Raw genomic sequence first — 13395 nt, 5'->3', positions numbered from 1 at the left:
TAAAGTATTTGCTAATAAAATAAACTGGACACATTATCTTGACTTTGAATGTAAAGCTTATAATATTTGGCTTAATTTTAGCAATTTAAATGTGATACATAAATGATGTCGTCTTTGTTTGTATAAAATTAAAAAAGCATGATAATCACCATATGTCTGCATCTGTCTGAGTAGGTGCATCAATCTTATTCGGAGAACACTGAGCTCATACAGATTGTCAGATACCTCCATGATCAGAGTCACACCGGTTTGTTTGCATTCAGAGACAGCATGTGCTGTAACGGATGGTTTATTACGAGGATGTTTTTAGTGGGATTTTCACTCACTCTTTGTGGGAGAAAACTGTAGGCATAGCATTTGGGTTTTAGATGTTGCTATTAACCAGCAGCTCTTTTGAGCTCCATTAGTGGTCTAAATGCATCAGTTAGCTGAAGTACTTTACAAAGACAGCAAATCTGTAGCAATTACACCACTATAGACGCAGAGTAATGCCAGCAATGGAATTGATTTCAAAATCCTGCTCCTCACATACAAGTTCTTGAATAATCAAGCCCCATCTTATCTTAATGACCTTGTAGTACCATATCACCCTATTAGAGCACTTCGCTCTCACACTGCAGGCTTACTTGTTGTTCCTAGAGTATTTAAACGTAGAATGGGAGGCAGAGCCTTCAGTTTTCAGGTCCCTCTTCTGTGGAACCAGCTTCCAGTTTGGATTCAGGAGACAGACACTATCTCTACTTTTAAGATTAGGCTTCAAACTTTCCTTTTTGCTAAAGCATATAGTTAGGGCTGGACCAGGTGACCCTGAATCCTCCCTTAGTTATGCTGCAATAGATGTAGGCTGCCGGGGGATTCCCATGATGCGTTGAGTTTTTCCTTTCCAGTCACCTTCCTCACTCACTATGTGTTAACAGACCTCTCTGCACTGAATCACAACTGTTATTAATCTCTGTCTCTCTTCCACAGGATGTCTTTATCCTGTCTTCCTTCTCTCACCCCAACCAATCACAGCAGATGGCCCCGCCCCTCCCTGAGCCTGGTTCTGTCGGAGGTTTCTTCCTGTTAAAAGGGAGTTTTTCCTTCCCACTGTTGCCAAACTGCTTGCTCATAGGGGGTCATGTGATTGTTGGGTTTTTCGCTGTATGTATTATTGTACTGTCCAAGGGCGTAGATTTGGCATGGACAGAAGGGACGTGTCCCCACCAATATCCAGCGATTATTGAATTGTCCCCACCAATAATTTGATCTCTCCGAGTAAAGAAAAACAAACCCAATAGAAAGAAAAAAGATCTCTCAACGTCTCATTAACCCAGCGGTGCAGAAAGAGTGAAATTACTTCTCTACCGGAGTCCTACATCATGTGACAAATATGGCCAATGTGATTGGCTGTGCCTTTCAGGGAGCTCTGTTTAGTTTTAGCAGCGGCAAGCCTGCGCTGCGAGGAGGAGAGGAGGATGGCAGCGCAAAGGAAGAACCTGGATATAAGAAAGTATTTTTCATAGAAACCTGTAAGTCAGTTAAAGTCAAGTTCACTCATAAAATGTGTCCGTCGTAATAACGTTACAGGCTATGCTAGGACATACATGCCAACCCTCCCGATTTTTCCGGGAGAATCCCGAATTTCAGTGCCCCTCCCGAAAATCTCCCAGAGCCACCATTCTCCCGATTTTCTCCCGTTTTTCCACCCAGACAACAAAATTGAAAAACCATATCCCAAATTGGCCCAGCCAATTCCAGTTTCCAACAATGGCTACTACTGCTGCAGCTACTTAGTTTTAATATTACTCTCATTAATCTTTCTGGGTCGCAAAATAAACTTTTAACATATTTTCAGGCGAGAATGTAGCTGTATAAACTTCAAATATCTGTGTTATTGTACTTACATTATAATCAATCAGCTCCCTTTTGTCCACTTAAAATATGTTTACAGAACTATTTTTTGCATTTGTTGCAATTTCAGCTGTCATCTTGGCCAGATTACTCTTTTAGATGAGGTGACTTTTTTAAATTAAACAAGAATTTTTTTAACTGCATAAATAAAAGATACATAAAAGTCACTGCCAAAAACGGCTTCTACCTTGTTACAGGACTGTTGTTTGTTGCTCAAGATGACTTGATATAATTCATGAGGGATATATTTGACATATGTTTCACATATTATAGACTAAACAAGTTATTTATAGCAGTTTAAATACAAGCAATCAGTTTTTGGGAAATACCGGAAATCAGTTTTGGCAGACAATCACTTTTTGGCACAACACCTGGTCCTCAGGTGGACGCAGGCTCTGAATTTGGACACCCGCGGCCTGTTTCTGGCTGGACAATAACAATGGTGACATTTAACTTTAGCCCTTTTGAATGTCTCCCTAATTCTCAATGTTGGCAAATATGTGCTAGGCTTTGGCCCACATCAGTCTAATATTGTATGTAACCATGAATAACATGTTGCCATGTCCACCAGGAGACACTGGACAGTATAGATGTAAAACAAATATGCCAGCAGTTTATCTCAGTTAATGAGAGGCTTCTTCACGTAGTGGACATTGCGTTGTTGTGTGGGGCAGCAGTAGTCCATGTCTGTTGCTGTAACAGTAGTTTGTGTTTAGAATAAAAAGTCCCAGCCCACTGACTTGATCGGGGCAATAGTGCCTAAAGTTTTGCATAAGTTTGCTGAGAGATCTTTTACTTTGTGGTAATCTTAGATGAGTAATTTTATGGACAAAACCCACCAGTGTTCCCTTAGTGCTAATGTGTAAGAGATGTTGGTGTAACTGAAGTAATGTTGTTAAGTCCTTAAGGTCATATTCTTTTATTGTCATGACTTTATTTGAAGCTATTTTTATTTTTGAATGATACCTGATTTATATGGATTATGGCTGAAGTAAACTAAAGTCTAAAATACTTAGTCAGTCATTTGTTTAATAGTAATTTAACATTATATAATTCACATATAAAACTTTGAATTGTGATTTTAAATGGTTTAAAAGCATGTAGAATAGCACATGTAGGCAAGTATATTTCTCCTTTTTTTATCAAGAAGCAAAGACAAAAAGGAAAAAAAAAAGAAACGGTGCAGGGTTCGGCGGTTGAATCATCTGTCCCCACCAATGCCAAAACCAAATCTATGCCCTTGGTAGTGTCTACCTTACAACCTTATGTTGTGATTTGGCGCTGTATAAATAATATTGAATTGAATCTTAGAATAGTAAATATATATTAAATAAAGAAATCTTACAAGCTAAAATAATCACAATCAGAGTAAAATAAAAGTTAAACCCATATACCGGGTTTATCAAATGCTAGCACACAGATTATTTAACACCTCTAAACTGACCAGATCTGATCCAGGAAAAGCTTCCCTGGACCAAAGTATTGATCCTTTGTGTTGGCTCAAACAGCCCTGGATTGTCCTGACATAAACGTACACTTTTATCCCTTTGGCAGTCATCTTGTAATCCAGTGGAAGGGATTATTGCAATAAGTCATTTAGGAGGATCTAACCAAATGTGAGGATTTGAAATGTATCCCAAGAGAGATTCAGGAATATGCACTTGGTGGCTGAAGAAAAATAGATGCGGTTGGACTGAGGAGAAGAAAATATGCTTCTTTGTTACTCACCTATATCAGACTCTTTGTGGTTCTTGATGAGCTCAGCAAGCTCAAAGTTTCCAGCAATAATGGCGACCTGGTGAGAGAAACAGCCAAGCACAGACACGAGAGAGAGTGAGTGTGAGACGGAGAAAAAGAAACACAAGAATTTACACGTGGATTTTTTTTAAAACAAAAGTAGTCTTTTGTGAACTGCTCTGAGAAACAAATCATGAAAATGAAGCAACTACATGACGATAAACTAACTGACATTTTGGTCCTTTGTGAAAAAAGCAATGCACATTAGCCATATGGTGTGATCTTAGGAGCTTTCTGATTGGTTAATGTTTTCTTTCCTTTCTTTTCCATTTGAAAGACAGATAAATAGTTCATTTATAAATATATATTCATTATTCTTCTTTTTACTCTCCAATAAATTATCAAGTAATAAATTACTTTATTAATGACTAAACATAAGAATGCTTTCTTTCACTCCTGGCCTTCCATGCAACATGAGGTTCTTACAGAATAATTCACAAGGGAACCACAAATGATTGTCTCTAAAAGCAAGAACACATAACAGAAGAAAATTACAAAAGTGCAAGCAGGAAAAAGCGTTAATCACAATAATGAGAGTCTTTTTTTCCCTTCAAATTGGTAAGATCAAGCTGGAGAAGCCTGGAATCTACTTACCTATTACACACATACACTGATCAGACATAACATTGTGTCCATTGAAAGGAAATAACACCGATTACCTGTTTATTATGTCACCTGTAAGTAGTTAGGGTACACACGGAGCAAGTGAAGATCTGTTCCCAAAGTTGATGTGTTAGAAGGAGGAAAACTGGGCAAGTTTGAGTTTGAGATGGCCAGACGACTAGATCAGAAAAGTGCAGATCTGTGGAGTGGTCCCAGTCTGCAGTGGATAGCATCTATAAAAAGTGGTCCAAGGAAGGAACAATGGTGAACCAGTGGCAGGGTCAAGGCTTGCTGATGCATGTGGTGAGCAAAGGCTTCCTGTGTGGTCGGATAAAACAGATGAGCAACTGTGGCTCAAATTGCCTCAAAGTTAAAGCTCGTTCTGATAGAAAGGTATGAGAAATCACCGTGGATTGGGGCTGCATAGCCGCAGCGCGGTCGGGGTGCCCATGCGACTGCACTCCATTGCTGAAAGCACCAACAATGGGAGCATCAGGACTGGACCATGGGGCAATGGAAGAAGGTGGCCTACTCTGATGAACCACGTTTTCTTTTACATTTTTTGGCTGGCCAGATGCATGTGCGTCACTTACCTTGGGAACACATGGCACCAGGATGCTCTGTTGGGAAACCTTGGGTCCTGCCATCTATGTGGACGTTACTTTGACACATACCATCTGCGTAAGCATTGTTGAAGACCATGTTGATCCTTTCACTGGAAAGGTATTCCCTACTGGCAGGATAATGTGTCCTGCCACAAAGCAAAAATACTTTGGCGATGGTTTGAAGAGTTCAGGGTGGGCCATTTATATGGATACACTGTAATAACATGGGAATGGTTGGTGATATATTAAAGTCCTGTTTGTGGCACATTAGTATATGTGAGGGGGCAAACTCCTCAAGATGGGTGGTGACCATGGTGGCCATTTAGAAGTCGGCCATCTTGGGTACAACTTTTGTTTTTTCAATAGGAAGAGGGCCATGTGACACATCAAACTTCTTGGTAATGTCACAAGAAAAACAATGGTGTGCTTGGTTTCAACGTAACCTTATTCTTTCATGAGTTATTTACAAGTTTCTCTTTGTTCACAGCCATTGACATGTCGAAGAGGTTAACACGTGAGGAGCGGATCGAAATTGTGTTGATATCTGGTGAACGCAGTAACCGGGTCATTGCAGCAGATTTCAATGCAAGACACCCTACGAGACCACCCATCTCCCATGCTACAGTTAGCAAACTGCTTGCTAAGTTTCGTGAAACTGGTTCAGTGTTGGATTTGCCAAAATGTGGACGCAAGAAAACTGTCACTAATGAAGAAACATCAGTGGCTGTCCTAGCTTCATTCAGCAAGAGCCCACAGCGTAGCACTCGCCGCATGTCACTGGAGAGTGGCATTAGTCGAACATCCCTTCGGCGGATATTAGCTACTCACAAATGGCACCCTTACAGACTCCAGCTACTGCAGCATCTCAACGAGGATGACCCAGATCGGCGCACAGAATTTGCAGAATGGGCAAAACAAAAATTGGAACAGGACCCTCAGTTCATGCAGAAGATTTTGTTCAGTGATGAGGCAAACTTTTATGTGAATGGTGTTAACAAACAAAACCACCGCTATTGGTCTGACACTAACCCACATTGGATGGATCCCTCCAAGACTGTTGGAACAACAAAAGTGATGGTTTGGTGTGGTATATGGGGTACAACGATAGTGGGTCCATTCTTCATCAGTGGAAACCGTAAGGCCACTGGATATTTGAAATTGCTACATGATGATGTGTTTCCCTCTTTATGCACTGAAGCTGGCACGTTCCCTGAGTTTTTCCAGCAAGATGGTGCACCACCACATTATGGGTGCCAGGTCCGAGCATTCCTAGATGAACAGTTTCCTGGAAAGTGGATTGGTCGTCGTGGGCCAGTTGAATGGCCCCCAAGGTCTCCCAATCTGACCCCCTTAGACTTTTATCTTTGGGGTCATCTGAAGGCAATTGTCTATGGTGTGAAGATACGAGATGTGCAGCACCTGAAACTATGGATACTGGATGCCTGTGCTGGCATTTTTCCTGCGGTGTTGCTATCAGTGTGTGAAGAGTGGGAGAAGAGGGTTGCATTGACAATCCAACACAATGGGCAGCACATTGAACACATTTTATAAGTGGTCAGAAACTTGTAAATAACTCATGAAAGAATAAAGTTACGTTGAAACCAAGCACACCATTGTTTTTCTTGTGACATTACCAATAAGTTTGATGTGTCACATGGCCCTCTTCCTATTGAAAAAACAAAACTGGTATCCAAGATGGCCAACTTCTAAATGGCCACCATGGTCACCACCCATCTTGAGGAGTTTGCCCCCTCACATATACTAATGTGCCACAAACAGGACTTTAATATCACCAACCATTCCCATGTTATTACGGTGTATCCATATAAATGGCCCACCCTGTACAACAATGAGTTTGAGATGTTGACTTGACCTCCAAATTCCTCAGATTTCAATTTAATTGAGCATCAGATACCAGAGCACACCTTCAGTGGAGGTCTAGTGGAGTCCATGCCTCCACAAGTCGAGGCCGGTTTGGCAGAAAAAGGGGGACGAACACAATATTAGGAAGGGGATCATAATATTATGTCTGATCAGTGTACGTACATATTTCAAGTCAATATTCACTTAATACCTGTCCATAAGTCACGTTTGTGGTTCTCTTGATGCATTTACTGTTAAAAATGGAAAGCTAAAGCTAAAGCTACAACTGAAATGAGACTTTTTTTGAAATTTTATCATGTAAGGCACAAGCACTAGCTCCGTGAGTTGTCATTTATGGTGATGAGACATCCTGGCCATAACCCTAGCTCTTTTTGGGCGGGAAAAAACCAAAAAGGCTGACACCCAGTGTTAAAATATTGTGATTTTTAATTTTCTGACCATGTGAGAATTAAGTAGTTCTGTCAATCCGAAAACTAGACTGAAGCACTAACTCTAAATCTTCAGCATTCCTACTTAAGGTGGCTCAGAGCTCGGAGGGTTAAAAGAAAAAAAATACTGATTGCACCATTACTCATGGAAACGGAAGGTAGAGTTTTGGAGAAGTGACGTGAACCACATATTGTAACATTTTTGTGTATTTATCTTAATTGCTTTAATGTTTAGATAATACAACAAACTGTCAAGCCCACAAATTAATATTGACCTTCATTCTTCAAACTGACAAATATGAAGTGTGATTGAAAGTTCTCAGAATTGATCCATAAAAATCAAACACCTTATCCAACTTACATTTGGCTGATCTTCAAGTCAGTTTCAGGCATCTGCACAGATATCGGTTTCTGTTCACACTGGTCTTCAGTAACTGTTCCTTACAAACTTTCTGACTTGCCCTCTTCAGTGAAAAATAGTCCTTCAGTTTAGTTGCTCTTTAGGTTGTACAATCTCTTTTTCTTCTTCTATTTTTTTGGTTTTCCCCCTTTGTCTTCTTAGCTGAGAGCATTTGACTTCTGCATTTTTGTTCTAGATACACTTTCAGTGGCTCTGCGTACATAATGATTCATTATTCAAAATAAAAGCTGACAATTCTTGTTGTGCAAATGCCACTTACATACTTTTATTTAGACTGCCATCCTTCAAAAATAAATATTTCATTTGATAATAATTAATGTTCAGGTTCATAGTTGGGGTCCTAACTTACCTACAATACTGGAAAAGCTTTTCATTTCTTTTTAACTCTTATCTTATCAACAAGTAATTAACTGGTGACCCGGTGGATGGCATAACATCATGGTGTCTTGCACTATTTTCTTCTAATGTCTTGCTCTCATTCTTCGTATATTACAGTCACTTCAATTGTTCAAATCAGTGGACTTCATTACACAGAAGTGTGATCTGTATGTGGCCACCAGAGGGCAGTAACGGGATTTCTTGCTGAGCTGGTTAAACAGGTTGTTACACTGTCAGTGACCCAGATCGTGCTGCCTGTTATCGTGCTGTTGCTTACAGTCAGCTCTGGAGGCACAGTGCTTGCTGAGTGTTACAGGTTTACAGTACAGCTGGAGTCAAGATCACGGCAGTAAAAATAGTCAGATTCATTTTCCCGCTGCACATATGCACTCACACACACACACACACACACACACACACACGCACACACACACACACACACACACACACACACACACACACACACACACACACACACACACACACTTCATGAGAAGCCTAGAAGCATTATATAAGTGTGCCTCCTCTGATTCCCGGAGAACAAATATTCAGTAAAGAAGAGTGAGCATGTGTATTATCAAAGCATTGCTGGCTTAAGTAGTAAACTGTGCTCCCTTTTTTGTTCTTTATATATATATGAATCAAAAAAGAGCATTTTTGAGACACACTTAGGAATTTCAAAAGGAAATGTTTTACACCACTTTGACTCCTTTTCACATTTCTGTTATCAACCTGCATTCAGATACAAAAGGGAAAAATGCTTGCTTTTAAATAAGATGTGAGTCACTGAATGTAAATTTAGGCTCATATTTTTGGTAACAAATGTGATGTTTCCTGTTAAGGAGATGGGGGAGGGGGTGCTGAATGCTGGCTGGATTGCCCACTCATTCTGAGGATCTCCCAGAGCGCATGCCACAAACTGTGACAAATCTATCAAAGCCTGTTCTTGAGGAGAAACTGTTGGATGGGAAGAGATGAGGCAAAGAAAAGAGATGAAAACGTCATTTCAACTATGACCTAGAATGAGGTAGCCAAACCTAATGTATTTGTAAGATGTTTGAAGCACTGAGACATGTACTGCCCATCAGCAATGTAATCATAGGATAAAATATGTCACCCCTAAAACCTCTGTCATATTGTTTTTTCTTTATCAATAAATGATCAGCCGTTTGGAACAGCATATGTGCCTTGTTTCCATTTAGGCTTTTATTAGGTAATTTCAAGGTCAAAAGATGTTTTAGCATCTAGGTTAAAATTTGAGGTTAGAATCACTTATTGACAGCTTTGAAAGTCTAGAGTGACATTAATGTTTCTGACCCAATTCCCACTGTAATATAGTCATACAGTCCTATCACCTGTATTTACACATTTCCACCTCTGCTAATTACTATTTAAATTCTGGTTTGCTAATGGAATCAAGTGGCTCTGGGAATCATTTATTTTCATTTATTCAGCTACACTGAGAGTTAAACATACAATACACACTTCTTTCAGCATCTTCAAATAAGACACTTTACTCAGTATTTCTTTTCCAACACAAATTTTCCTCCAGAATTTCAAATTAATAGCTTTTAATTGATACTTTGATACTTAATACCTAAGCCCAGCTTACATAATCAGTGGGAAAAGGGCAGCAATCGTCCAAAGAGTCCAAAGCTCACCAGAACAGAGTTGCTTTTGACCAGCAATACTAACCAAGCTATTGCTGCACATGGACCAAAAAGCTACTATAAATGGGCCTGAACAATATATATATTTGGGTCTGAACAAAACTACAAACAAAGGCAGAAAACAACAAAGACTAAACTAACAAAACATAAGCTGGGAAAAGGCTAAAAAACAAGTACAAAGAAACTAACTAAGAAACGAGCTCTGAAAAAACACCCAAATGACCTGGAGGTAAAGGAGTGTCATTAGGAGGGGTTGATCTGTATGAACACAAACGGTCAACTTATTTCTGGAGGTATGGATGTTCGTGCTCCTCAACATTTCCTCAAAAACATATCAAACAAAAATGATAAATTGCTTCAAGCTCACGTTCATGTGTGAACAATCAAGTCAGGCTCTCTGAGCCAATGAGTCATGGCTCTGGGAGACATGAAGACAAACACTTTTTGCACCTCTTGCATCCTTACATGTTGTGCAACAAACTGCACTGTGAATCTTCAGACGTGACCTTGTTTTATGTCCTCGGCAGTTATAGGAGCTTGTAGTTCTTTGTTCTCCGCTGATACTGGTCAGAGGTAGTCACAATGACTTCTGTGTGTCCAAGATGTAACAGTGGTACCCAGTCACCATCACACTGTTGCATTTCATTTGCTGGTTTCCACTGAGTAGGATAACAAATTCACTTTTCAAAAGCTATTTTTCAAAAAAAACAAAAGCAAAAGATTTTCTTGGATTCTAGCTATGCTGCCATGTAGCTACAGATGAGATGACGGCCATATTTAATGTCTATAACATAGCAACAGCACTGTAACATATAAGCAGCTAAATGTGTTATGAATAACGTTGAGATCACACAAACATGATTTCTGAAATGTTGCTGAAGTTGATGTTTTCCCTTTTCCCAACTGCACCTGAGCTTGTGTTTGTTGGCTCGGTGACCTTAGCTCCTTTTTGCTTCCAGCGTGGAAAGTGAAAGTCTCCAAACTAAATGGGCGCTCATTCACTTCACAGGTACAGGTCCAGCATTTTACAACACACCAGCTCAACATTTTGATAAGTTTCCAAATATTCACAATTTACCTTCAGACCCCAAAGCAACATCTGCCTTCCATTATCAAGCTGAACTTGAACAACAACCCCATAATGCATTGCGTTGGTGATGCCATGACCCTGAGCTTTACTGGGGATTTATTTATTTATTTTTTGTTTTTACTGTTGATTTATGCTTTAGTGGGAATTCTATTGAAGCAAAATCTAGCTACATCGTAACCTGATGGATCTACGCGCCAGTATTCTGAATGTCCTGTTCAGTAATGTCAATTCCTCCTGTGCATTTCTGCCATTTTGCCACAGTTTTTGAATTGATGAGTGACAGAATGGCAATCATCCTCTTCATATAAGGAATGATAATCACGGCATCAATATAAGGACCCACAAATGTCAGTAAACTCCTGGAAGTAGATAGATCATCATCTGTCGCGAAGGATACATCTGGCACAAAGTGGGCCTTTAAAACCCAAACAGGAGATATAGAGGAGGTGTAAACAATGTTTACTTAGCATTGTTTATACTGTAAATGCTATTTATGTTACAGGATACATTTCGAGTGGCTCTGTACTGTTTATTTTAGACCCTTGGAGAAACCCAGAGTTAAGGAAGCTACATATTTGGAATGGGATTAGCAAAAGCTAGTCTAAAATGGAGATTACAGAATCCAACAGAAGACAGTTTCAAGTTTAACTGTGATCACAAACCAGGTACCAAACAAGCTACATGGAGTCACAATTTATCTCTCATTATCATTCTACCACCCACTATCACCACCACTACTGCCATCACCACCATCACCACCCCCACATCGATTCTTTTCCTGTTCTCCCATGGTTGTCATGGAGACAAATGGTTGTGTATAACACAGAAGTAACCGGATGGGGGTGGGAAGGATGTGGAGCCACTTAAAGCCGAGTGGAAATCAAGGCAACGGGTCGACCAGACCAAAAGAAAGAGATGGTGAAAGGACACCAGAAAAGGAAAATCAATCAAAACAATCACTGAAAAACAAAAGTCCAAACAGGAAGGAGAAAGGATTCGATCTACACTGCCCTTCAATTTTAAACTCAATCATTCCCCAGCACTGAGTAATTTGAGGGCCCAAACTTTTCTATACGTTTACATTTTTCCTTCATTTTCTTCCCATAGAGTTAGTTTAAATAGACTCAAAGTGAAATGTCAAAAATATGACCTAATAAAGTGAAATGAATTATTGCAGTGTTTTAATTGATCCAAAATAAATTAAAGGTCTCTAAAAATGACAATATTATTCAGGAGCTACTTTAACACTTTAACAAATTTTCTTTTTTCTTTCGATAAGTCAGTCTGTCCTATAGGTTAGCCTATTGACCGCTGACTGATCACTGATATCTGGGCCAAGACGTCCACTTTCATTCATCATTCACTGATTACAGATGGAGTAAAAAAGATCGGATCCACATGGTTTTCAGATGCAATTTGGTGAATGTGACTCCTCGTTTTAGCTGCATGCAATTAAAGCCTGTTAGAATGTGACTGATCAATAGAACTTATAATGCTAAGACAGATGCATTGATGTTTGCATCCAACTCCATCCAGACTAATAGTAACAATATGTTGTTAATGTTAGTCTGCTTGTAGTAAAACGTTATGGGACTTCACATATTTTTACTTTCAACATACTAAAGCCTGGTTTTAAATAGTTTCACCCCTCAGGACGCCTCTCACAGTTTTCCACGGTGGCTTGCTTATAGAAAACCCATCTAGAAAGCTGTTGGCCATATGTAGGCACGCCTGCCCGGGGTTTGCCCTGTCCACACAGCCCCACAGTTCATCCACACCTATCCATCGTGTGCTAACACAGGCATGTTTGCACATTATTTATAATAATTAAAGACCATACAGGGAAGTATGACTATTGTGGAGAAGATGAAACCCCAGAAGATACTTCAGTGTAGTGTCAGAAATATGAGGCTGAGAGAAGGTGATCTATTCGAACCTGAAGTAAGACGGATTTTTATTGACTTACAGCAAAAGAATTCAGGAAGTGAAAGATATCAGGCCATCGTCCATTTCAAGATTAATTTGTTGGATAGGAGCTGACTCTTTTTCCTTTCAGGACAAATGGCTACACAGTGCAGCAGGTTACATGTTATCCAAACCTACCTGGCCCTGTGTGAAAAAGTACTTGTCTCCTAAACCTAATAAATGATTGGGCCAGCCTTGGCAGCAAAAACCGCAATCAAGCGTTCAAGAGAACTGGCATTGAGTCTTGTTGTGGAGGAATTTTGGCCCACTCTTCTTGCAGAATTGTTTTAATTCAGCCACATTGCAGGGTTTTCAAACACAAACGGCCTGTTGAAGGAAATGCCAAAGCATTTCAATCTGATTTGAGTCTGGACTTTGATGAGGCCACTCCAAAAGGCTCATTTGTTTTGTCTTTTTGAGCCATTCAGACGTGGACTTGCTGGTGTGTTTACAATCAATGTTCTGCTACATAACACAAGTGATCTTAAGCTTCAGGGCACAAAGTGATGGCCCGACATTCACCTTCAGGATTCAGGAGAGCAGTTTTTCAGGTGTCCATTAATTATGGACCCAGAAGCATCAAAGCGGTTTATGATGCTCATAAATGACCTTTACTGAAGCAAGTGAGACCTCCGGATTTTTAGATGTTGGTCTGAGTTCT

At 39.8% G+C, this 13395-nt stretch overlaps 1 protein-coding gene across 3 annotated transcripts in view; it reads right to left on the bottom strand.

Annotated features, from left to right (window-relative positions):
• shank2b (SH3 and multiple ankyrin repeat domains 2b) overlaps positions 1-13395 on the bottom strand; it is a 299877-nt gene that overhangs the window by 141826 nt on the left and 144656 nt on the right. For all 3 annotated transcript variants that reach the window (XM_084920616.1, XM_084920699.1, XM_084920777.1), the window contains exon 10: positions 3622-3688. In XM_084920616.1, coding sequence (XP_084776742.1) covers positions 3622-3688 — 67 coding nt within the window. The remainder of the gene's footprint in view (positions 1-3621; positions 3689-13395) is intronic.

This window comes from Perissodus microlepis, chromosome 1 (genome assembly GCF_051167445.1).
Source record: "Perissodus microlepis isolate ML-2025 ecotype Zambia chromosome 1, ASM5116744v1, whole genome shotgun sequence".
Lineage (NCBI taxonomy): Eukaryota > Metazoa > Chordata > Actinopteri > Cichliformes > Cichlidae > Perissodus > Perissodus microlepis.
Note: the sequence above shows the minus strand (reverse complement) of the source record. Positions and strands in the feature narration are given on the sequence as shown.